This window comes from Pelophylax lessonae, assembly GCF_965119305.1.
Source record: "Pelophylax lessonae genome assembly, chromosome: 6".
Taxonomy (NCBI): Eukaryota; Metazoa; Chordata; class Amphibia; order Anura; family Ranidae; genus Pelophylax; species Pelophylax lessonae.
This window is the reverse complement of record NC_138773.1, coordinates 93,895,279-93,923,086: the sequence shown is the minus strand read 5'-3', so window position 1 is coordinate 93,923,086 and position 27,808 is coordinate 93,895,279. Positions and strand designations below refer to the sequence as shown.

Sequence of the window (27,808 nt, the reverse complement as noted above, 5' to 3'; positions counted from 1 at the left end):
CACCAAACTATCCGGCCTTTTGTTTTAGAGGTTGTACATGTTCATATGTTCATATATGGTGGAATTGCTCAATTGCTACAGTTTTTTGGAAAGAAATACTCTCTCTAGCATCTAAAATGTTTGAAATAGATATTACTCCAGATCCGGTGATTGCCATTTTAAATTTAAAACCTGCATGCCTGACACGAAAACAATTCAAATTATTCCTTCAGCTTCTTAATGCCGCTATACAAACCATAGCCAAAGCTTGGAAGACTGCCACTTTGAATCTTGTAGAAGTTAAACATAGGATGAATAATGCATTATTACATGCAAAAATGGAAGCCATGGATTGCGATAAATTTAGTACTTTTATAAGCATTTGGGACCCTTGGATTAAACATGGCCTATCACCGGGTTTTGAGGAACAGGTTCTGAATGCTTGGTAGTTAAGACTTATATTTTATTTACTTTGTATTAACTTTTGTGGTACAAGTTCTATTCTCGATGCCCTCTCCTTTACCCACTTTACCCTACCCACACCCTGCTGACTTCTTCCTTTTCTCCCTTTTCCTTTTTTCCCCCACAGCCATGTTCTGAATACCTTCTCAAAATCTTAATATCTCAGAATATCATATTAATAATTTTACCTTTTTCTTTTGTTCCTTCCTTTTGTGCAAACTTCACTATACAGTATAACATTTATAATACTTCTGTAACAATAACAGTATTTCTACTTCTGTTTTTGTTTTGTAACTTGCTTTATGGCTGTTTTATAAAACTCAATATAAGTATTGAACGAGAAAAAAAAAAAAGAAACAATGGTTTATGTTATAATTATTTTAAGTATTTTATGTATTCACAACTGGAATAATAACCCAACTGACCAGTGTTTACAGGAATGCGGAATGTGAAGATGCTGTGTAAATTCAGGTAGATTTGTGGACACAAATGATGAGCAAGGCCGGTTATCCAGTGACCAACCATTGACTCTGCTCTGAGAAAAGCAAACACAGCGGGAGACCCTCACAGAAAGAACTGTTTTCTTTTTTTTTTTTTGGTAACAATTTCACTAGCTCAAAGCATTCATATAATATAAGTCATTTCACATACTGTATACTGCAAATCATCAGGACCCTGTGTGATATATATGTATCCTTCAAGCCAATGGATTAGAAACTATTGTATCTGACAAAATCACTATAAACATCATGGACATAGTTATATGATTATAAGTCATAACACTATATTACAAAGTATACATGTTGAAAGAGGTGTTAATATGACCACAGTTTGTTTACTTATGATCAATATTATTGGGGAAATGTGTGTTATGATGTAACTATATTCAAATAATAGATAACCGCTTCAATGGCCGGGCACTTTCACCCCCTTCCTGCCATAGGCCATTTTTTAGCTTTCAGTGCTGTCGCATTTTGAATGACAATTGCGCAGTCATGCAACACTGTACCCAAATTATATTTTTAGCATTTTTTTTTAACACAAATAGAGTTTTTCTTTGGTGGTATTTGATCACGGCTGGGTTTTTTATTTTTTGCTAAAAAAAAACAAAACAAAAAGAACATTTAAAAAAAATGTTTTTCTTAGTTTTTTCCAGTAAATGTTGTAAATAAGTAATTTTTCTCCTTCACTGATGTGCGCTGATGAGGCAGCACTGATGGACACTGATAGGCTGCACTGATGAGGTGCCACTTATGGGCACTTATTAGGTGCCACTGATGAGGAGGCACTAATATGCCACACTAATGGGCACTGATATGCGGCACTGATGAACACTGATAAGCGGCACTGGTGGACACTGATAGGTGGCACTGAGGAGCGCAGATAGGCGGCACTAATGGACACTAGTAGGTGGCCCTTATGGGCACTGATCAACTATCAGTGCCCATAAGTGCCACCTATCACTTATGGGTAATGATAGGGAGCACGGATAGGCGGAACTGATGGGAACTGATGGGCGGCACTGATGAGCAGGCCACTGGTGGGCACTAAAAGGCAGCACTGACTGGCTGATGGTCACTGATGGTTACTGATTGGTGTCAGTGATGGGCACTGACTGGTGTCACTGATGGGCACTGCTGAGGCTGCACTGCTCATCAGGGCACTGATGATCAGTGCCCTGATTACCTGTACAGGTCTCCCATGTGAGGAGATTCTGCTGATCGGCTCTCCTCGTCTCACACTCACTGTCAGTGTGAGGCGAGGAGAGCCAAAAAACAGTACTTCCGTGTTTACATGTGACTGGCTGTAATTGGACACTGCCAATCACATGGGTAAAGAGCAGCGTCATTGGCTATTTACCAAGATCGGGGTCTCACCGTGTTCCTCACGCTGCATGCCCCCACGGGCACGGGTCATATGACGTCGATCCAGAACGAGAGGTAGTAAAAGTGTTCTAAATATTTTATGTATTCCTTCCTATTGCATCAGTAACGTGTGTTCCTACATTGGCAGTTACCAGATCTTCTAAGCATATATATATATTAGAAATATCACATGGCCCCTTTTGTTACCATGAGGAATTGAACATTTTTTAACAAATTGTTTATAACATCAATTTTTGTTTATAACATCAATTTAGAACAGACATTCCTTGTCTTAGAATGACACCTGGTGGCAAAGAGAAGCAATGCTTAAACAAACAACTAGTCAATGGTTAACCGCATAGATCAATTAAAAGAAGTTCCTCCTTCTAGGCTAGGTTTATTAAAATTTTTATGAGCTTATTGCTCAGAACTTAATATAGGACAAATGTAGGAAGCCATTAGGGATCACACGTCACACATAGGATAGATTTATCCATCCAGAGAGACACGCATCATCAATATTATAACCATTTATTTTATTTTTTTAATTCTATTCTTGTTTTTCCAGTTTTAATTATTTTCTGTTTTTGCCCTATAGTAGCGTACCATTTTTACATAGTTTAACGCTTATTCCTTCTGCAGGGCAGAAACTGTGGGAATTCGTAAAATGCAGACTATTGTCTGATAGTTATATATGGTTATTTGGTCCACAAGGAGAATTTAATCATTTCGTTTTATTCAATACATAGTGATACATATATATATATATATTAGAGAGTTTTATTTATGATCTTGTTATTTTTATGTAAGATTGTTGTCTATGCCCATCCACTAATCTAGCTATTTATTGAGAATATTTTAGTGAATAAATATTAATTTATTTCTATATTCAGTCTGTATTCACATCAATCATTGTGTTCTTAAAGATTTCTGCATGGTCTCAAATTACTCAAAATGATTGATCGTGAGCATAACACTTTGCACACTGAATGTGATGCTGGATTAGGTTGAGCTCACAAGTAGCTTCAATGGAGAGCAGAAGAGTGGGGAACAGTATGTTGGTGACAGCTTATCAGGGGGAATAATAATGACTGGCACAGGTTTCCTAACCTGACTGTGGCTGGCCTGAAGACTAAGAAGCCTACACTAAGTGACAGTAATTATAAAGCAGAACTACACTACATATGAGCTCAAAACGCTGTTTATTTATTTTTGATAGTCAAAGCTAACTCCCCCATCCATCCATGTCTCTATGCTTTATTTTGCTGAGAAATCACTCCCCCCCCCCTCAGCATTTCTGGCTGTGGCCATTGTGAGTTGGGGTAGATGATTCATCTGGCATTTACTTTCTGGAATCAATCTGCCCTTAGCTCAGACATGTAGGCAGGAGGCTGTGCTTAGCTGAGGAAACACATCCTCCCCTCCTAAAAAATCCTTGGATGTAACAGTGTTTGCCTAGGCATGCAATCCCGGAAGTAACTTAAGAAATAAAAAAAAAAAACAAATGTTTAAAACAGGTAAATATAATATACTTTCCTATCTATTTAGTAATGCTAGCAGCATAAGGATTTAAAATAGTCAATGTTGATTGCAGTGGTGTATTCAGGTTTTGTGCTGCCCTAGGCCTGACTAAACTTGGGCACCCCCTAATTCAAATATGACCCACCCCTTCCTGTAAAGGCCACACCCCTTCATGTTTATGACCCGCACGCCACAGACCACAAACGGTTTATCAGTGCCCATCAGAGCAGCCTCATCAGTGCCCATCAGTGCAGCCTCATTACTTCCCATCGGTGCAGCATATCAGTGCGGCCTCATCAGTGGCCATCAGTACAGCCCCATCAGTGGCCACCAGTGCAGCCGATCAGTGCCCATTAGTGCATCATATCAGTGCCCATCAGTGCTGCCTGATCAGTGCAGCCCCATCAGTGCAGCTTATCAGTACCGCCTCATCAATGGCCATCAGCGCAGCCTCATCAGTGGCAGTCATTGCAGCCTAATCAGTGAAGCTTATCAGTGCCCACCTTATGCCCATCAGTGCAGCCTCATCAGTGCAGCATATCAGTGCAGCCTCATTAGTGGCCATCAGTGCAGTTTATTAGAACCCACCATTGCCGCCTCATCAGTGGCTATCAGTGCAGCATATTAGTGCCCATCAGATAAGCCTATTAGCACCCATTAGTGCAGCATATCGATGCCCATCAGTGCAGCATATTAGTGACCATCTGTGCAGCCTATTAGCGCCCATCAGTGCATTATATCAGTGCATCAGTGCCACCTCATTAGTGGCCATCAGTGCAGCCTTATCAGTGCCCATTAGTACAGCCTTCTGTCACGGGATTAGTAAGATTACTCCTTTCTTTTAAGATATTTGGACTTGTGTTTGCTGCCACTGGTAATCATAGGATTATTTCACTTATTTGTATAATAAATAGGAAGTCCAGAGTCATTATACAAATAAGTGAAACAATAAGTGGCAGCAAACACAAGTCCAAACATCTTATAAGATTGGAGTAATCTTACTAATCCAGTGACATATTGCGATAGTACATATGAGGTAAGCAGGTCCAAAATATTATCGCCATCATATACAGTTAAAAGTCTTAATTGTATATGATGCAATTCAGTATGGTCGCTCAAGGAAAAGGATGTTTAAAAAAATGAAATGATATTACTGACATGATGCCTGCCATACCTGGGAGCGGAGGAGGGTGGGTGGAGCATTAGGCTGCAGTGCCACACTTATTTGCATTGGTGGCCGCCGGGCCAGTTGTATTAAGTGTGGTCGGCGGTTTGCGGTCTGTCCAAATGTCCTCACTGCCATATCATACCGGCAGGCAGGTAGCAGCGTGATCGCTTTATGGGCGTGCCAGGCTGATTTGCCTCCTGGACCCTGCCCTTTGGCCCAATTCGCCCCATAAAACTGGCACTATACTAAAAGGGGACCCTTTTTGCGTGGGAGCTGGGAGGAGGCTGTTTTGTTTTTTTTTCGCACATAATGCAGCTTTTGTGCTGCCCCCCTGCAAAGTGCCACCCTAGGCCTGGGCCTTGTTGGCCTAGGCCAAGATACAACACTGGTTGATTGAGGGAGTGAAGTTCAGATTTAAGTGTAAAGCCATCTTAAAGGGATTGTAAGTTCAGAAGGTTTGTTTTATCTTAACCACTTAAGGACCGAAGCTTTTATCTCCTTATTGACCATGCCATTTGTTGCGATACGGCACTGCGTTACTTTAACTGACAATTGCGCGGTCGTAAAATTTATTTACTTTTTTTCCCACAAATAGAGCTTTCTTTTGTTGGTGTTTGATCACCTCTGTGGTTTTTGTTTTTTGCGATTTTTATATATGCAATTTTATTTTTATACAGGGCAGTCCCTGGGGGTATACATCCACTCACTCTGCTATAGGCCAGTGGTTCTCAACTCCGGTCCTCGGGACCCACCAACAGGCCAGGTTTGCAAGATAACTAAATTACATCACAGGTGATCTCATTTGCTGCTCAGTGATTGTGGTATTCTAGTCTGCATCCCCCAAGGTAATACTTAAAATCTGGCCTGTTAGTGGGTCCCGAGGACCGGAATTGAGAACCACTGCTATAGGCATTCAGTTTTGTTGCAAGCAGTGTCAGAAGAAACAAAACCCCAACCCAACTCATATATAGAGGGGCGGGTGCTGCGTCTGTCAATGAACTTCAGAGAAAGGGATTTTACAGTAAGTCAAAAATCCAGTTTTCTCTATCATTCATTGACAGATGCAGCTCCATATTCTTCTTAACCTTCGGGACGTCCCAAAGCAGTATTATCATGAGGGGGTGGGAAAACAATGCAGAAAAGAACCTAATTCCCAAAGGCTAAACTTAGCCAACCAGGTAACATGGAGCTCAACCAGGAACAACTGGAGCTCACCTAGAAACAACATACACCCTCAAAGAGAATAAATTCTCTTTTAAACAGCAGCCTGAAAAAACCTTGCGGGCCAAAATAAGCATCCAAAGATGCCAACACATCTAACTTGTAGAATTTTGTGAATGTGTGCACAGGCAACTAGGTTGCCGCCTTACAAACTTTTATCACTGACGCCTAATGGCGAAAAGCCCAAGATGCACTCAGCGCCCTAGTAGAATGCGCCTTCACAGGGAAAGGTGGAACCTGACCCTTAATTGAATAAGACTGTGCCACCATCTGCCTCATCCATCTGGATATATATTTGCAGCAGACGCCAAGCCCTTGTCTGTCCGTGAGGACAAAAGCGAGTCTGATTTTCCAAAGGACTCAGTAGCCGCCAGGTAAACCCTGATTACCCTAACCACATCCAAGGAATGCAAGGAAAATTCTTTAGGATGCTTGGACTTAGGACATAATGAAGGCAGCACAATGTCTTCATTTAAATGGAAATCCGAGACCACCTTAGGAAAAAAAGACTGATTAGATCGAAGTACCACCTGGTCTCTAGGATAGCGCCGCCTTCTGTGACAGTGTAGGCAGAGCAATCTCCCTTATTGTATTCAAAAGGAGGTTTTTGAAGGACTGACAGTTAAGATTCCACAGAGGTCAGGGCCATCTTACCGAATGGGCACGCCGGACAGTTGCCCCAGCCCCAGCCAAGCATTAGTCCGAATTCCCATGTGAAGCCCGCCGCCGAATTTAGCAGGTGGCAAGCGCCTGTTGGCCTTGCGCTGTTGTCAGGCCACTTGGGCCGTGGAGGGGGAGACCACAACTACAGGAATGCCTGTCCGCCTCCACAGGAACAGGCACACACAGGACATTCGAGTCTGACTCCCCTCTGTGTGTGTGTGTTCACCGGACCCAGCCGCCGAACTTGGAAGCTGTCATTAGGCTTGCACTGCTGTACCAATAAATATCGCCTTATCGATAATTTGCATTTTTATTCTCGTAGGTGATTGTGTTGCCAGGGCGCTTTAATGCTCTTAAGATGGCACTGATGGAGGTAACAGGAACTGAATCGGGGAGCCATGTGGCAAACACCCTGAATAAAAGTGTGAATCAAAGAACACGTGGCTAAAGGGCATTGAAAAAAAAAACACAGCCAGAGCCGACACCTGGCCTTTGATAGTACCCAAGGCAAACCGCTGCTCAACCTATCTTTGAAGGAAAGTCAGTATCCGAGCCACTGAAAATAAGCGCGGATGCACCTTAATGGATTCACACCATTCAATGTACAATTTCCATGATGATGATACTTTTGGCCATCAAAAGTGTGGGAATCACAGAGTCAGAAAGATCCCTATCCTTCAATACCTGGCTTTTAACAGCCATGACAATCATGCCAGCGTCTGTAAAGCAGGATGGAAGATCAGCCCTTGAGACAGCAAATCTTCCCTTGGAAGTCTCCAAGGAGCATCAGTGACCAATCTCACTAGATCGGCGAACCAAGTACGGCAAGGCCAGGCTGTAGCCACCAGAATTACTGGAGTCCCTTCCACCTCTATTCTGCACAGAAGCCTCGGCAGCAGTTTTAGTGGGGGAAATACATAGATCAGCCGATACTGTTCCCAAGGAGCCACTAGTGCATCTGTGGCGTCTGCCAGAAGATCCCAGGCTACAAACCTCTGTACCTTCCTGTTGAGCTGAGAGGCCAACAGATCCACACCGGGAGTTCCCCACAGGACACACAGCAGGTGAAAAACCTACCGGTGAAGGGACCATTCGCCCTGATCCAACACCTGACGACTCAGGTAATCCGCCTGCCAATTCTCCACTTCAGGGATATGCACGGTGGATAGGGCTGGAACAACAGTTTCTGCCCATATTAGGATCTCGGTGACCTCTCGACACTTTTGGTGCCCCCTTGATGATTGATGTACATCACGGCAGTGGCATTGTCTGATTGAATCCGAAACAGACACCCTCGAAGGTGATTTGTCCAGTGAATCAAGCAAAGCTTTATTGCTCTGAGTTCCATAATATTGATCAGTAGTCTGGACTCCTTTAGAGTCCAGGTCCCCTGGACATACATCTTTCCAAGTACTCCCCCCAACTGGACAGGCTGGCATCCATGATAACCACATTCCAATACAGGGGAAGGAATGACTTGCCCTGACGTAGAGCCAGGGAGCAGAGCCACCACAGCAGGACACTTCTCTTGTTTTTGGCTCAGCAGGATCAGATAGTCCAAAGATTTTGGATCCTTGTTCCACTTGACAAGAAATTCTCTTTGCAGAGGTGTCGTGTGGAATTGTGCGAACTGATCTGCCTCGAAGGTAGACACCATTAGGCCCAGCCCATGCATGCAAGTCTGTAGAAAGGACAATTTGCTGGATAACAGCAGGCGAATCGCCCTCTGCAATTTTTGCAGTTTGTCCAGTGGAAGAAACACCCTCGCTGAAGCTGGGTTCAGAGTCAGTCCCAGATAATCCAGTTTAGAGGATGGGACTAGAGCAGATTTCTGGAAATTTATGTTCCAACCAAACTCTTGCAGAGTCCGTACAGTGATGGTTAAGTCGGCCAGCAGGGCTGAATGGGAGTCTGCTCCTAAGAGGAGATTGTCCAGATACCCCAGTACCGCAACCCCTGCTGTCGCAGTAATGTCAATACCAGAGCCAACACTTTGGTGAACACCCTGGGAGCAAAGGCGAGACCAAAGGGTAATGCCACAAATTGATAATGCTAAATGCCCACAGTGAGTCAAAGGAAACTCTGGTGTCCAGCGTAAATAGGGATGTAAAGGTAGGCATCCTTGATATTGATAGAGGCCAAAAGGTCTCCTTGGTGTAGGGACGCCACTACCATGCGAATGGACTCCATTCAAAACTTCTATACCCGCACAAAGTGGTTCAGAGCCTTGAGGTCCAAGATAGGACACACTTGCCTTCTTTCCTGCGCACAGTGAACAGGTTTGCGTAAAACCCTTAAAAGCGTTCCTGAGAGGGAACCGGCCCAATCACCAGGGCCGGACTGGCCTACCGGGATACCGGGAAATTTCCCGGTGGGCCGCCGGCCCTGGGGCCGCTTTGGGATGGGGCCGCTTTAAGATTCGGCTGCTTTAAGCAATGATTGGGGCCGCCCGGCCACTTTAAGCAATGATTGGGGCCGCCCGGCTGCTTTAAGCATTGGGGCCGCTGAAGCCCGGGCCCCACTGCGCTCCAATCGGATACACTTTCCTACGTTAGCCACTATCAGCGGCATGACGTCACATCCGGCGGGAGCGGGCGGCTGCGCGGCGGTGGATCGTCGGACTCACTGCAAGCAAGATGGTCACAGCGCCGATGCCTATCCGATCCCTCCCACAACAAAGACAGATGCCAGCAGCAGCATCGCATTCGCAGGTCACAAGTATGTGACTGATGGGCTGGGGGGGACCTCGACCTCCTGCATTTGGGGGGGGGATCAACTTGATCAATCCCATAAAATTAATAGAAATGCAAGAATTAATAAACACATAAGTTAGAAGTGACAATCATAAATACATCAAATAAATAAATATTGAATATATAAATATATAGTGATGTGGTAAAGTGCACTGTGCAAATGGTGCAAAGGAGTGAACCACAATAATATTCAACAAATAATAATCAATGGAAAGTCACTATAAAGGAGAAAAGTGACAGTTCGCATATAAAGAAAACACTTTATAAGGATAGAGATTAATCAAAAAAGTTCATAAGTTCATATGAAAGATAAAAATTCAAAGAAAAAGTGCTGGTGTCTGAAATTGTTGCCGGATGTGTGGGAAACTCTGGTCATTCAGTTGGTGCGAGAAACTACTTTCACTGTGGTGGTAAGCGTGTATCCATAAATGAGTGAAATGGCCGCTCACCTCCAAATCACTCTTAATGAGTGTTTGTACCAATAAGAGTTTCAAACCTTACCTAGGATATTTTCCCTCTGATGGTTGATGCTGGCTACCTAAAAGGATCTAAGAGCTTGCCTTAAAGGAACCACCACCGGACCATTACCTCTACATTGGAGACCTGTTACCTATTGGTATAAATACTCATTAAGAGTGATTTGGAGGTGAGCGGCCATTTCACTCATTTATGGATACACGCTCACCACCACAGTGAAAGTAGTTTCCCGCACCAACTGAATGACCAGAGTTTCCCGCACATCCGGCAACAATTTCAGACACCAGCACTTTTTTCTTTGAATTTTTATCTTTCATATGAACTTATGAACTTTTTTGATTCATCTCTAGTGTTTTCTTTATATGTAAATTTTACCCCTGCTTTTGCTTTTTTTTTTTTTGGGGGGGGGGGGGTATTTTTTTCCTTCTATTTTTCATAATTTTATGCAACACAGCTTCATCTTTTTACTGTGTATTTGTTATCATTTTTTTGCTCTTCACATCAGGCCATCCTTTGGTCTTTGATCTGATGAGCTAGTTGCACTTTGCACTTTCATTTCACTGTCACTTTTCTTTATAGTGACTTTCCATTGATTATTATTTGTTGAATATTATTGTGGTTCACTCCTTTGCACCATTTGCACAGTGCACTTTACCGCAGTGTATTAGATAGCGGGGAGGGGGTTCTGCAGTGTATTAGATAGCTGGAGGGGGTTCTGCAGTATATTAGATAGCGGGCAAGGGGGGGGGTCAGCAGTGTATTAGATAGCGGGAAGGGGGGTCAGCAGTGTATTAGATAGTGTGGAGGGGGGGGCCAGCTGGGCTGTTCCTAGAGCCTGTGGCCTCCCAACTGGGCTGTCCTAATTCTGTATGAGTGGTAGGGAGCCAGAGAGCGCTAAATGTCCGTTGGTTAGGGGCACAAACTACTTGCCTTGGGCGATGACAACCCATGCTACGCCACTGGAGCTGGTATAATAATGCTATGGGGCTGGTATGAAATTATTTCCAGGGCTGGTTTTTATTCCCAGTCCGGCCCTGCCAATCACCCCTGCAACATGAAATCTTTTTACTGCTTCTCATAGATCCCTTAACCGGTCTGGAGATAGGCGTAGTTTGGGTGTGAAGAATCTGTCCTACGGTCGAGACCTGAATCAGTTCGTGGACCCATTCGTCTTGAATCAAGAAGATCCATGGTTCCGTAAAGAAACAAAGATGTCCCCCCACCCCAATTGCGGGTGAAGGTGCCCCTTCATGCAGAAGAAGGCTTAACTCCAGAGCTGGAGGGGCCTGCCCTCAGCTTACCTGACCACATCATCTAGGAACCCCCAGATGATCTAAAAGTCTTAGATCCTTCTCCTGCGTGTCGGAGGCACAAAAGGGCCTCTTGTATGCTGAATAAGAGGGACCCCATTGTGACGAGGTGCCTTGCCCCGAGCAGATTGATGAAGAAGAGTACTCTTCCCACCAGTAAGACCCTTGATAAGTTCATCCAAAGAAGAACCATGAAAGTGATCCTCTGTAAAGTGCAGGTCTGACAGAGCCTTTTTGCTAGCCTGGTCTGCAGATCAGTTTTTTAGCCACACCATGCGTCTTATGGTTACCCCTAACGTGGATATACTAGCCGCAAGGGGGGATGCATCTAAAGACGCATCACATATAAATTATACCTTGGACCATTTTGTCCGCCAGTTCGGCAAAGTCAGGGGGAAGCTGTCTCGCTTCCAAATCACTCTTCAAGTGCTTTGCCCATTCCGTAATGGTCTGGGACACCAGAGCAATCGTGAAGACTGGTCTAAGTATAGAGCCCACTATCACATGTAAGTGGCGGGACAGAGCCTCATCCTTCTATCAACAGGGTCTTTAAAGACCAGAGGCTCCTCCACCGGAATCACAGTGGATTCGTTCAGTCTGGAGACCGGGTGGTCCACCTTCGCTGGAATGGACCATTTTTTTGATCACAGCGTCAGCAAAGGGATAGCATCCCCTTAAACGCTTCAGCACCACTAACATGTTTAAGGCACCCCCACTATTCAGAGACAATTTTCTCAAAAAGTTCCGGACAAGGGAAAACCTTGACTGACTCAGGATTTTGAGGGTGCCAAAAGACACCTATGTCCCTGACCCTGTAGAATCACCTGCCATTTTTAAAGTTACCCACACTGACACTATAAGTGCCTCCACCAGGGCTTTTTTCCTGTGCGGCTGCAGATGAGGATATATCATCCTCTCCATCCGAATCAGAGTGCGATGACGCTCTGTGGCAGCAATATCAACCTCTGAATCTGAGGATACAGATGAGGCAAGTGAGGGCAGTGGGCACTTTTTACTAGTCATCTTTTTTAGGACCATAACAATTTTTGACACCAGGGTTAAAAAAAAAAAAAAACGCCTGAGGCCCCGCAACACCAAAGAGGTGATGAGTAGGTGATACTTGCTCCTAGAGCTTCATGTTAACCCAGGGACAGCGCAGTGTCACTTTAAGAATACTGCTAAAAACGGCCCACAAAGCTGCACAATCGGTACTACAAGTCCCAGCACACTAAGCTTCAATATAGCAGAGTGAGGGAACGACCTACAGGGACCCCAACAGACTCACCACTGCCCGATATTAGGGAGAGCAGAGCCGGTCTGAATTGTAGAGAAAACTAACCTCATGGGAAGAGGAAATGCCTGGGTCAGCACCAGAGCATTCTCCGACTCCAGGAAAATGGCCGCCCAATGCATTTCAATGGGGAGACCACAACAAAATAACCTCCCAATGCATTTCAATGGGAAACTACAAAAAAATAGTTGCCGAGCATTGTACAGCTGATCTACAAGAAAATGGCGGTGTCCATGGCATGCCATGCAGTCTGCAGGATCCCCTAAGGGGTCCAGCGATTAATCAGACATAGGGGGGCCCTGGCATGGACCCCCACCAGGATTTTCTCCCCCCAGCGGATTGCGGATCAGCCCAGGGTAGGGAACCCCTATGAAATAGTGGGGAGGATGGCCTGCGGGGGGAGACTTGGATGGTCGATGGGGGAGGGTCCCTAGGGACCCCACATACAAGGGGGGACATGGGGGATGGGGGTAATCCGAGGGACCGACCATCCCAGGGAGGGGTCCATGTCCACCTCGAGACCGCAAGAGATATGGGGGGACACTACTCACCATACCAACGATATTCGGGTGGGCACCAATCCGGACAGACCAAGGGATACACTGCGACTCAAGCCAAACCAGGCCGTGTGCGCCCTGGCGAGGTGTTTCTCTCGCGGGCCTGCCCCCCTCCAGTGGGGCTATGTCGTGGTAAGGCCTAGGATATGCGACCTGCACACACTCACTGGGCAGACTGGGAGACCATAAGGATTTAGAATATCCACTCCGGTGCCCAGTTTTACATAAAAAACATGCTAGGACTGAAATCCCAGCAGGGAACAAGGTCCTTACTCTTGACTAGGCAGAAAAAACTGAATGCCTAGAGCAGAGTGAGTGGGTGTATACCCCCAGGGACCCCGTATGCGTGGTAACGATTTTTCCTACCTAGTGTCCGACTCCTGTAGGGGCAGCATAACCCCAATGGTTAAGAAGAATATGGAGCTGCATCTGTCAATGAATGATAGTGAAATATGGGTTTACAATCACTTTATTAAAGATGAATTGGCTTCAAATAAACCAATAACCACATTTTCCTGATGTTGTTAGCATAATGTAATGCAGCTAAAAAAAAGCAGGCCATTCAGTTAGTTGACAAACACATATGTTAAGAACGCCCATCTAGTTGCAAATGTAAAGGAAAAAGAAAAAAAGGCCTAATCAAAGAAATTCTAATCGTGTTTTCTGTTTCTTGATCTCTTTTCTGTACTTTACACTAGTTCAAAATTTATCCACCATTACTTACATATGAAAGAGCCACTTTCCCTGGGGGAACGTAAAAGATGAAGAATCTGCAGCCTGCTACGGGTTCCTGATGTATGATCTCAGGCTTTTATGTTTGTTTTAAGCTAGCTCATTGGTTTTCCTTTACAAATTGTGCAGCACCCAGCCTCTAGCTGCACCATCTATGAAGATGCAAGTAAGATCGAAAAGCTGTATATTGCTGCAAGGGGCTGATAGGAAAATCAAATACTGAATCTAAAAGTTCTCAAATATTCTACAGAATTCTTTTTAAAGAGGATGAAAAAGTGGTTGTAAACCTCTAAAATTAAAAGCATATCCTCCTATAGTATGTACTTGCCTTGATCCATAGCACAGATTGGGATTTGTGTCTGCTCTGTCACTCCTCTGCTATCTGCATGAGTCGCTTATAAGAGTCTATGCCAATACCATGCAATCCCGGGAGACACCCCCCCCCCCCCCAAAATGACCCCCCCCCCCAGCACACCAGCAGGTGTTTGACAGCGTCAGCTGTGCGGTTTTCCCAATGAGGATGTGTAGAGGATGGTGAGACCTCAAATCAGGTCTCAAATTACACTCAGTTCTCCTCCTGTGCCGTGCAGTGAGACATTCTATCTCCACCTGCTGCTTTATGCAGTTCAGAAATGCTGTGAAAAATGTCGGCTTTAGAGGCTATAAAGGAGAGAAGGTTCCAAATAAAGGAGTACAACTTATATAGGAGGATTTGTTTAATTTCTTTGTATCACCTGATGCTAGCCAATTCAGTAAGACTATGTAAGGGGTTTCAACCTCTTTAACCATTTATTTTAGCCATTTGTGATTAGATAGGTCTACTGTGGACAAAACTATATGATATAAATACAGTATCTCACAAAAGTGAGTACACCCCTCACATTTTTGTAAATATTTTATTATATCTTTTCATGTGACACAGAGTAAAATTTGCTGTCCCCTCAAAATAACTCAACACACAACCATTAACCTTCCTAGCGGTATTCCCGAGCGTGGCTCAGGGTTACATTTCAGAGCCAAAAGCGGTAACCCCGAGCCATACTCGGGGTACCGCCAGAAGCATCGCTGGATCCTGTAAAAGAGGTTTCTTACCTTGTCACCGGGATCCAACGATGTGTCCGGCGGTGTCTAGCGGCGGTTCTTCCTCCCGATCGTCTCCGTGCCCCAGCTTCCGTCTCCTGCGACGTGACGTTCGCAGGGGGGGTGGAACCAGTGGCAAATTCAAATGTAAAACACACCAAACACACTGATACCATTCAAAATAAAATAAATTAACATAACATTGCCCCCCAGTGCCCTTTCCTGCAGTTTTACTGTACTTTTTATGTAAATATATATATATATATATATATATATATATATACAGTATATATATATATATATATATATATATATTTATATATACGTAATTCTTGTGAATGAGCAGCCCAAACCAACTGTATACATTATATATATGTATACAGTTGGTTTGGGCTGCTCATTCACAAGAATTGCATGCAAAATAATGGTACCGCTTTCAGCACCTAAAATCCAAAAGAATCATACCGCCAGGGAGGTTAATGTCTAAATTGCTGGCAACAAAATTGAGTACATCCCTAAGTGAAAATGTCCAAATTGGGCCCAATTAGCAATTTTCACTCCCTGGTGTCATGTAAACTCATTAGTGTTACAAAGTCTCAGGTGTGAATTGGGAGGAGATGTGGTAAATCTGCTGTTATCGCTCTCACTCTCCCATACTGGTCACTGTAAGTTCAACATGGCACCTCATGGCAAAACACTCTCTGAAGATCTGAAAAAAGAATTGTTGCTCTACATAAAGATGGCCTAGGCTATAAGAAGATTGACACGACCCTGAAACTGAGCTGCAGCACTGTTGCCAAGACCATACAGTGGTTTACCAGGACAGGTTCCACTCAGAACAGGCCTCGCCATGGTCAACCAAAGAAGTTGAGTGCACGTGCTCAGCGTCATATCCAGAGGTTGTCTTTGGGAAATAGACATATGAGTGCTGCCAGCTTGCTGCAGAAGTTGAAGGGGTAGGGGTTCAGCCTGTCAGTTCTCAGACCATACGCCGCACACTGCATCAAATTAGTCTGCATGGCTGTCGCCCCAGAAGGAAGCCTCCTCTAAAGATGATAAACAAGAAAGCCCACAAACAGTTTCTGAAGACAAGCAGACTAAGGATATGGTCTACTGGAACCATGTCCCGTGGTCTGATGAGACCAAGATAAACTTATTTGGTTTAGATGGTGTTAAGCATGTGTGGTGGCATCCAGTTGAGGAGTACAAAGACAAGTGTGTCTTGCCTACAGTTAAGCATGGTGGTGGGAGTGTCATGGCCTGGGGCTGCATGAGTGCTGTTGGCACTGGGGAGCTACAGTTCATTGAGGGAACCATGAATGCCAACATGTATTGTGACAAACTGAAGCAGAGCATGATCCCTTCGGAGACTGGGCCGCAGGGCAGTATTCCAAAATGACAACGACCCCTAAACACCTCCTAGAGGACCACTGCCTTGCTAAAGAAGCTAAGGGTAAAGGTGATGGACTGGCCAAGCATGTCTCCAGACCCTACTGAGCAACTGTGGGGCATTCTCAAACTGAAGGTGGAGGAGTGCAAGGTCTCTAACATCCCCCAGCTCTGTGATGTCGTCATGGAGGAGTGGAAGAGAACTCCAGTGGCAACCTGTAAAGCTTTGGTGAACTCCATGCCCAAGAGGGTTAAGGCAGTGCTGGAAAATAATGGAGGTCACACAAAATATTGACACTTTGGGCCCAATTTGGACATTTTCACTTAGGGGTGTACTCCCTTTTGTTGCCAGCGGTTTAGACAATAATGTCTGTGTGTTATGTTATTTTGAGGGGACAGCAAATTACACTGTTATACAAGCTGTACACTCACTACTTTACATTGTAGCAAAGTGTCATTTCTTCAGTGTTGTCACATGAAAGAAAAGATATAATAAAATATTGACAAAAATGTGAGGGGTGTACTCACTTTTTTGAGATACTGTATATACAGTATATATATATATATATATATATATATATATATATATATATATATATATATATATATATATTGGGTGCCTCAATTTTCTAGATCAGGTGAAGACGGAAACCTTTAGACCGGTGATTCTTAACCTTTTTGGGGTCACAAACCGCTTTAAGTATGTGATGAAAGCTATGGACCCTCTTTCTAGGAAAAATTCACATAAATACAACTAAAGTCTCTGTTTTTTTTTTTTTTTTTGTTAAAAATAACACACGTTATACTTACCTGCTCTGTGAAGTGGTTTTGCACAAAGCAACTCCGATCCTCCTCTTCTCAGGTCCCTCCTTGGCCCTCCTGTCTCCTCCCTGTTGACTGCCCTCACAGCAAGCAGCTTGCTATGGGGGCACCTAAGCCAAGCCGCAGCTCCCTGTGTCCATTCAGACACGGGGCCGCGGCCTTACCCTACCCCTCTCTCTCCTCATTGGCTCACAGACTTTGATTGACAGCAGTAGGAGTCAATGACACTGAGCTGCCATCTTAGCTAATGAGGAAGGAGAGTCCCAGGCAGCTGAGACACTCCTGCAACATTGCTGGTTGGAGATGGGCTCAGGTACTGTTAGTATTAGAAAAAGTATAAAAAAAAAAAGTTTAATTTAAGTAAATATGATATACTTTCCTATCTATTTACTAATGCTAGCGACATAAGGATTAAAAATAGTGAATTTTTATTGAGAAAGTGAAGTTTTGACTTTAAATAAGCCATTGAAAGCATTTTGTTATTGTTTGATAAGCGCAAAAATACTGGTTGATAGACATGTGCATGACGAAAAAAATTATCTAATTTAGCTTTGTTTTGTGTCGTTGTTCTAATTATTTAGTTTCATTTAATTCAGTTGATTCATTCAATTCTTATTCGGAATTTGTTCTATGTATTTTTCAAATTTTCTTAAAATTGTTTCTCGATTCGAAATGTTCAAATCAATACATTTTGAACCGGTGGAATCCAAAATTTTAGATTTCTTTTAGATTTGAATGCTGCAGCCGAGTAACAAAACATCTGTTTGGCATTTACACACAATGATCTTGTTTGTATTAATAATACGTTTATTCAAAATATGCAAAGTGTTCTAGTTAATAAAAGTAGTATCTTACTTTCAACATTTTACTATGTACAATACTGTGCAGACATTTTAGCCAGCCGATAAAAAAAAATGTCAAGTACAAATGCTTTTAAATATTTATATTTTACTGGTTTCTTTTTATCATTTTACACTTGCAAAGTGAACGAACAAAACAAAAATCTTCATCCAATGATTACAATGACTTTTTAAATCACCTTTGGGTTTAACAAAAACAGCATTATTTCGAAAATGGTAAACTAATAACACACACAGTCTTTAATTTCAACAATATGTTTACAGTTCGAATTTGAATAGAATTCAATGTATAATTTGAGTCCAAATTCAATTTTAATTAAAAAAAATGTAGATTAATTTTGTTTAGTTTTTCAGAGAATTCGGTATAATTAGTCTGTACTGTAATAATGAAAAATTTTTCAGAATATTCAGAAAGAAATGAACTGCCCATGTCTACCAATTGAGAGAAGTGAAGTGAAGTGAAGTGAAGAGAAGAGAAGAGAAGAGAAGAGAAGAGAAGAGAAGAGAAGAGAAGAGAAGAGAAGAGAAGAGAAGAGAAGAGAAGAGAAGAGAAGAGAAGAGAAGAGAAGAGAAGAGAAGAGAAGAGAAGAGAAGAGAAGAGAAGAGAAGAGAAGAGAAGAGAAGAGAAGAGAGGCTGAGGTGTTCTGTAGCTCATACACACTCCTTGTCTTAGGGAGACATTGCTGCTCCTCCATAGATATAGTACATTAGGTGAGCAATATCAACCTAAAATAGCAAGTGTGTTGCTAGCAGGGTCACTGGGTTAAAATGAAGGGGGGGGGGGAAGCCTAAAAAGAATAAAACTAATACAGCCAACACATATAAGGATGGGTAAGCTGAAATATATTACATTTGTGTTGCAGTAATGCGCAAGTTACCACAGTGTGCAGAAAATCTCATTACATGCATTGTGGTGCCATTCATTCTGAATGGCACCCCATGCACTAAGGCAATGCACTTGCATTGTAGCACTCTGCAACACATGGCAAATGTTGTGACACATCTGATTTTTCAGAGGCTTTTGTGTATTGTTTATTGGATTGCTTTAACGTAAAGCATGTTAACACGTAGAAATGAACTGCCCATGTCTACCAATTGAGAGAAGAGAAGAGAAGAGAAGAGAAGAGAAGAGAAGAGAAGAGAAGAGAAGAGAAGAGAAGAGAAGAGAAGAGAAGAGAAGAGAAGAGAAGAGAAGAGAAGAGAAGAGAAGAGAAGAGAAGAGAAGAGAAGAGAAGAGAAGAGAAGAGAAGAGAAGAGAAGAGAAGAGAAGAGAGGCTGAGGTGTTCTGTAGCTCATACACACTCCTTGTCTTAGGGAGACATTGCTGCTCCTCCATAGATATAGTACATTAGGTGAGCAATATCAACCTAAAATAGCAAGTGTGTTGCTAGCAGGGTCACTGGGTTAAAATGAAGGGGGGGGGGGGGAGCCTAAAAAGAATAAAACTAATACAGCCAACACATATAAGGATGGGTAAGCTGAAATATATTACATTTGTGCTGCAGTAATGCGCAAGTTACCACAGTGTGCAGAAAATCTCATTACATGCATTGTGGTGCCATTCATTCTGAATGGCACCCCATGCACTAAGGCAATGCACTTGCATTGTAGCACTCTGCAACACATGGCAAATGTTGTGACACATCTGATTTTTCAGAGGCTTTTGTGTATTGTTTATTGGATTGCTTTAACGTAAAGCATGTTAACACGTGTTAACGCACAGCACAAATTTAAACTGGCCCTAAAGCTCACCACACATGTTACAATCTGACCTTTTAGCTCTAACCAACATTTATGTAGTATGAGGGCCAGATTACATTCTTTGGAAATGTAATGCAAGTACAGATCATACTGGAAATAATATACTGTACATAGGAAGAGTTACATAAACACCAAGTAAATCTGATCAGGAATACGTAGGTATTAGCAAATGTGCCCCTGCCACCCATAAGGGTAAAGGAGACCAATCAAATAATAACAAACACAAAATTAAATAGACACATCACAAGAGCATCTTACAGAATGTGATTATTATTATTATATAGGATTTATATAGCGTCAACAGTTTGCACAGCGCTTAGAGTGATAGAGACAGAATGTAAAAATAAGTGTCATGGGGCCCTCAATTTGACAGAGTGGCTTCGGTGTTGACCCAACTCCCCCATACCCTATCAAATTTCCTATTGGAATAAATTTGAATGGATTGTATAGGAAGGTCTTCATACTACACAGTTTTAGTAAATCAAAAGACTGTACAAAGATTATACCTTCAGAATATAATGTATTTGGTGAGCCTTATTAGGATAAGATGAAGAGCTTCAGCAGACTTTTCTGACGGGCTTCTATAGTGTCCATTCACACAGTAACGGACAGCTGCCGCACAGTAAACCGCAGCAGTTTAGTGTCTGGTTGCTGTCTGTTCCGGCTGCAGTGAACCAGCGTTATGGGGTGATGTGCGGTTCACTGCATCACACAGCTCCCTTTTTTAAAAATGTTTGCACAAATTGCACAAAAGTAACACTTCATTCATGCTGCGCTGCTTGTGGATATTATTCTTGACACGTTAAGATGATATACACCTGTTTTATAATTAAGTTTTATGTTTAGGCAGCAGCTGTTTCTTATTCTTATTTTTATTACTATTGAAACAATTGAATCATTTGTTCATTAATGATTACTTAAGCGCTGGGTGATTGAGATGGGTGTATGGTCACTTATAACTCAGTCCTCTTTTTTTCTAACACTTCATTCATGTCGCTGTACAGCAGAGTGGTACGCTGTGTTTGTTGTACAGTGACATGTATTTCAGCTTAGAATGCTGCTATAAAATGCAGCATGTCTACATTTTATCACAAATCACTGCAGTGCAGCTCCGGGCTAAATTGTAGTGTGATTAGGACACACAGAAAACAATTGGAGGTGACTGGTCTTCCAATTGCAGAAACCACCGGTCACTGTGCTATGTGTGAAATAGACCCAATGGTTCAGTTCAGGCGTTCATGTAAAACAACATGTTAAAATGACCAACAGTTTTCAAAGTTAAAGTTCAGTTAGATGATATATGTCCTTGGAAGACACTTAATACAAGGCCTGAACAATTCATAATTGCCAGCCATAGGCAGATCAAAATTCGGCTGGTGGCCAAAGTTCAATCTGTCCATGGGCAGGCTGTTTGTACTGAAGTCAATTTATTCATCAACTTCATTACAGCCAGCCTGTGGTGTTTTTTTTTTTTGGTGCAATCACAATTTGACGATTGGGAAACCTCCCGCTGTATGAATAAAACAGTGCAGCTGGAGGGATTCTCCCATCAACACTGACTGTCTTGATGGGGGAATCAAGCAATCTTCTTCCCTTCAGTCTGTGTATATCAATTGTATAATGTATGGCTTACTTAGGTCAGGTGTATGTTATTTTTTGTAAACACAAACACGTGTTTTTTTACCTTATCACCCTCTACGGCCCGATGTATTCTCTCACAGGTCTTTTCATGCACAGTTTGCAGCCATGTGTGGATGGACACTTTAAACAGTTCATGAAACCCCGTCAAGGCCAGTGACTTGTTGTCTCTGTGAAAAAAATTGTGGTGTGAGGGAAATTTCACAGCAAGAAGGCAACACAAAAGAAAAACAAATTATTTTATTCAGACAACTCCCGGTAAAACCTCAAGAACAAAAATGTGGTGTGAATATGAAAATGAACTAAAAAATGATTTCGCTATAACAGGGATTAGTATTGCATGTGACCTCAGCTAGCAGGTCATCCTCCAGCCAAGATAAGCTAAGAACTTGTCTTTTCACTAGAGCGTCTCTTCATCTCACATGGCTTCTAGCAGATTCTCCATTCAAAACCATGGAGAATTCACAGACCAGTAATGAGTATCTTGGCTGAAAACCCGAGATCTGCCAAGGCCATGCCAAGGTGAGCAAAGATTCCTCTGTGACAGTCTTGAACAAAGGTTAAATCCACTATACTTTAAAACTGAGAAATTCTTTAACCTGTGTCTACTTTCAGATAGTGTTTGAAGAAAAAGTACTACACCCACCCCAAAGGTTTGGATCTGTAGCAAAATGTATTGTATTGTCTGCAATACAATTCTGCGTGTTCTGGGCATTAAGTAGTCTTTGCGGACAGCGTAACTCCTCTCAACAGAAGAACTTTTACCCTAAATTTCACAAACCAAACTCACTCACCCCAGGGTATCTTAAGGCATGAGCATATGTAAAATACATCATAAAATGTATGAAACTAAATTTTTTTTTTCTTAAGGCATGAGTTAAACGTGAACTCCTGGCTGATATAAAAATATACCAGTTAATGCAGATATATATTCTTTACAAATGATTAAATGCATTTCCAAAAAGCACTAGTTTAGCTACCTGAAATTGACTTAACTTAACCTTAGCCTCATGTAATATTCTGTACTGTAGGATTTAGTCTGGAAGAGGGAGGACAGGACTAAGAATCAATTAAATGTGCTGCATGCAAATATACAGAAAAAATCATGATTGGATCATTCAGCTCCTTCACTGTCCAATTATAAATGGAGCTGGGAGGTAGCTAAGCTGTTTTTCCTAACTAGAGTAGAGAAAACACAGGTCTCCGGCCTGGCTACACTGTCCATCAACGTTGTGTAAAACAGCTCCCATATATGAATTTCATCCATGGATTTAGCTGTTTGGAGATCAGCTTTAGGTTTAAATTTCAGAAAGACTATGAAAGGGTGTTATAATGATTTAGCAGGGTTGTCCTTCTAAATGCTGTCCATAGCAATAAAAAATTCTTCCTTTTAATTTCAAACCAGCTCCTGCAAAATGAGAGATGAATCTGACACCTTGGTATTCTTTTTCTATGCTTCTACCTTTAAAAGATCATCTTGACCTCAAGCAAAAGCCTGTTCTTTGCACGTAAGCCAGATATACAGAGTTAAAATGAAAGTTGAATTTAAAGTAAACCTGTCAGATCATATAACTGCATGAACAGGGTGCCTGGAAGCTCCTTTACTAGCCTGCAATTTGTTTCTCAGTGTTAAAGTGTTACTAAACATAGGACCCTGCATTCACTATATATGGTCTCCCACAGTACACAGAACATGGAAATGCATTTATTTTAGAAAATATAAACTGGTAAATACCTTTTCTCATCAGCAGTATATAGCAGTCTTGTGACTTCTATCAGTGTCTCCTTAAAGCTTGTAGGAGGAGTTTTTATTCTCCTTTGGCTGCCCTATGAGGCTGCATGGGTCCTGACCCTCTGTCTGGACAGTGCTGATTGGCCCTGTACTGATCACATGTAACCCCCCCCCCCAAAAAAAAACAAAACTCTGTAGCAATACACTTTAAACTGAGCATGTGCAGAGTGTGCCCACGGCTCTGTTCCCAGAAGGGGAGGATCAGAGCAGACAGGATCAAACAGCCTTTTTACACAATGCGGAGGATTAACCCCTTAGGTTCCACGGTGAGTATAATACGCATGCTTTACTATGCAGACTGATTTTACTGATGTGGGTTTAGTAACACTTTAAGCTCTACCCTGGCAATTCACCAACCCAGTCAATGGTGCTCATATTGGATTGTGGAATAACTAGAAGCAGGGAAAAAGTCAAGGAGGCCATTACCTACATTTAAACATCCCACCAAGAATAAAAAAAACAGTAAAAGCTACATACTTTAAGGGTAGATAATCTTGAAACCGCCTTAGTTCATTGAGGGTGATATAAAGTTCAAATAGAGTTTCCCCAATAGCATGGGTAACTTGAGGCTCTTCATGCTCTGTTGTCTTTAGGTTTTCCATTATAATGCTTACTTCATCAGCCACCTACAAAGAGAAAAATTATGTAACATGCAAAAGCTGACTGTGTCCTGGACATTCCTCATACACAACTTCCTCTGAATCAACTCTGGGTATAGGATTGTGTATCTCTTCTCACTCTACCTTTCTTCTGTCTTTTTCTTTTCTTCCTTCATATTAAGGATGAACCCCATTCTTGTGTTCATCCTACTAGATAATCAATCAGATGTAACTAAGCTTCTCGTTAGCTACATATTATATACAAATGTAAAATATGCTGATATATAATATTTTCAACTACCATTCTCTCTCCATATTTGGAGTACAACGTTTCATGCAACTGTTTATTCATGATGTTAAATGTTACTTAATAATTTGTCTGATACCGAATGCACTCTACTATTGTAATGCATTTTGTTCCACAATTCTCTTTTGAATAAAGTTTACTATTGTGAAAAAAAAAAAAAAGGATTGTGTATATGGAGGTTTTCGATTTGTGTGTTTTGTTTTTTTCTTTTTGTGTGTTGAACTGGACAGACCTGTGTCTTTTTTCAACCAGACTAACTATATAACTATGTAACAGCATAGAAGTTATTAGCACCTTCCTGATTTCCTTCGTTATTACATTTGTTGTATACCGTGAATAATATCTGAAGATTAAAAAACATGTCCCATTTGTTGATTGCATGCGATTTACCAGGGTTTAGATCTAAAACGTACAACGTCCAAAATATGTAATGATACAGGAGAGGGCAAACACTTTTTTTCACAACACTTTATGCAAACACTCTGGCTGACACTTGCTGGCTATGTATTATCAGACTTCGTTTTACCATTGCTTAGGATACAGCAAATTTTATATTTGACAAGATGCACCATTGGCCAGCAATACCAATACATTTCTCAGAGATTTCCATGTATTAGTAACACCACTGAATATGCCTGCATAATAATGCTCTGCTGGCAGTGCCAGTTCAGCCATGGTGGAAGGTGTGAAAGAAACATAGTCTATAGAACATGAATTATTGTATGCTTCCTATGATCACCATTCAGCCTCATAAATCAATCTGTGATATTACTTATCATGTGTGATATCTCTTGATTCCACAAAGAAGAAAGCTATTTTTAACTTAAGTGGCATTGTGAATTATTTACTTAAATTTATGTTTACTTTGATATTAACACGCTAGGTGAAAAAGCTCTTTTTTGATTACAATTAGTTTAACGTTTCATCCTACAACTGGGATTAAAAATATGTGTGTGTGGTTATAAAACACAACCCACCTCCCTTCTAAATTTTGGAGCACTAGAGATCTCAGTTGATACTCTCACTGCACCGCTATAATCATGTAAGCCTTTGGGGGTATCCCCAGAATAGGGGTACTTATTAAAATGCATCCTGGCAAGAAGGTAAGCTATAGAGGAGGGCTTATGTGCAATCCACCTGTGTCTCAGGTATTTAATTAATATGAAAAAAAAAAATTATAGTGCAGCAATAATCAATTTGCATGACAAAGGTTAAATTTTTTAAAAAGTGAGAAGAGAGATCAAATGATGGAATATCAGATATTTGTAACCTGTTCACACACTTGTGGTTGCGGGTTAACAATTTCACGGCATCCGTTTATTTATTCTATGGTTTATTGATTTGTGTTTGGATATTTGTGAATAAACACCTTGTTCCCATACTTTTATTTTAAGACCTTCACTTACACTATTTGGCAACACTTCACAATTTGTGGGTCACTAAACCTTATACCCCCATTCACGCCATTAGGGGCACTGTATATGATTTTATTTATTTTTTCTAAGGTAGCGCCAACACCAATCGTCACACTTTATTTTAGCACTTTTCACCTTTACACTTAAGGTTTGATTGGGGCAGCTTACACCTTTTTTCGTTTTCACCCTCCCACCATATATTACAGTCCGTAGCGCTGGTCACTCTTTCTTTATCAAATGATGGAACTGTTTCACTTACGAATCATTAGAGAATCAAGCCCATTACGTTAATTAAATTCATTAGCGCTTGTTCTTATTCTGTATTAAGGAGTGAGCCAGCGATATCAATTAAATCAGAACTTGGTGTATGATGAGGTTAAAGGGAACCACTTCCTTGTGCCTGTATGTGACATCCAATTTTTTTATTTGGCTCCAAGGGTGCTTGTGATGCTAAGGAGATCCTAAACATCCTATCAACAGAAAATCTGAATTATTTTTGCCTAGTGGTATGACCTAGGATTTTTGGCACCGTGGAAGCCACCCCACCATTGAGTATTAATGCACCTCACAACTGATTGCCTACTTTATAGTGTGTATATTGGAAACATTTTCACGTATACACATTTTAGAATTTCTGAGCAGCATACAACTTGTTCCATTATATTAACAATGTAAAATACTGAGGACACTTTAGGTACAAATGCCCCAGATTACACCTCTTTAGTACCAAAAAAATTGCTTACCAGTTTTTCTAGCTGCCGGTAAGTGATGCTAAAGTAATCTACCTTGACAATGCTAAGGAGAAAGGAAATGACAATCACTATAAATACACAATATTTACGTGACCACACAAATATCAGAACATTTATATTTGCCCCTTTAGTGGGTGGTATAATAGTAGAAATAAAGGTAAATGTTTAATGAGCTGCAAATATTTTGAGACATCACAGCATTACTTCCTTTGTGTGCAACAAAACTGTGTAAATCCACAAAGTCCATGAGGACAGATCCTGGCCACGGACAGACACAAAGGGGCATCTCTGAGCCCATGAACATAAGTGCATGGTATTGGTATTGATCATGGTTTATGGTATTGATACCACTAATGAACACTGATTCCAAGGAACTCACCTGACAAACAGCTTGTTGTACACATTCTGGCTTTTCTCCACATCTTCATGGACAGTGTCTGCTAACTTCACCAAGCTCCTCAGCTGCTCCACATCATTCTATAATACAGAAAATTATATTACAAAGAGAGTGTTTTGACCAAATATTTGATCCCCAAAGGTGTGGGACTATGAATGCCACTAGACACTGTATAAAATAAAATGGTAGACTTTATTATACACAAAAGAGACATACAAAACTATAAACAACGCAATTGTACATAAACAAGGGCTGATTAAAAGTTGCATGCAATGACAGTTCATATACCAGTCAACATTGAAGACACTCGGGTACACATGGTGGAGTGAACCGGAAAATGACCCTACGCATTTCGGGTATCAAACCCTTCTTCAGGGATCTGCCATAGTTCCAAACACTCAATGTGCCTGTGAAGATTGAAGACCTTAATAGAATATAGAAAAAATATATATATAACACTTTTATCTAACAGATATACCGATAGTAGATACCTACCCTCGAAGTCTTCATAGGAGATTGGAATGAACTGTCGTTAAACTGGTAAAGAGTTACCGATAAGATAGGAATGCCCCGTTCCAGTAAAACCCATCAAGGGCAAATGTAGAAAAAAGTAAGGAGAGTAGCTGCACTGGAAGTCTACATCCCGTGCCCTTGATGGGTTTTACTGGAACGGGACATTCCTCTCTTATCGGTAACTCTTTACCGTTTTAACAACAGTTCATTCCAGTCTCCTATGAAGACTTCGAGGGTAGGTATCTATATTTTTTCTATATTCTATTAAGGTCTTCAACCTTCACAGGCACATTGAGTGTTTGGAACTCTGGCTGATCCCTGAAGAAGGGTTTGATACCCGAAACGCGTAGGGTCATTTTCCGGTTCACTCCACCATGTGTACCCGATTGTCTTCAATGTTGACTGGTATATGAACTGTCATCGCATGCAACTTTTAACCAGCCCTTGTTTATGTACAATTGCGTTATTTATAGTTTTGTATATC

The 27,808-nt window shown here is 41.7% G+C and overlaps 1 protein-coding gene across 1 annotated transcript in view; it reads right to left on the bottom strand.

Annotated features, from left to right (window-relative positions):
- The window catches only part of BAIAP3 (BAI1 associated protein 3), a 599,530-nt gene that overhangs the window by 74,439 nt on the left and 497,283 nt on the right, over positions 1 to 27,808 (bottom strand). Inside the window, exons 19-22 of the mRNA XM_082260275.1 lie at positions 26,794 to 26,891; positions 26,406 to 26,457; positions 23,819 to 23,967; positions 21,596 to 21,719 (exon numbers count right to left, since the gene is read on the bottom strand). Coding sequence (XP_082116401.1) covers positions 21,596 to 21,719; positions 23,819 to 23,967; positions 26,406 to 26,457; positions 26,794 to 26,891 — 423 coding nt within the window. The remainder of the gene's footprint in view (positions 1 to 21,595; positions 21,720 to 23,818; positions 23,968 to 26,405; positions 26,458 to 26,793; positions 26,892 to 27,808) is intronic.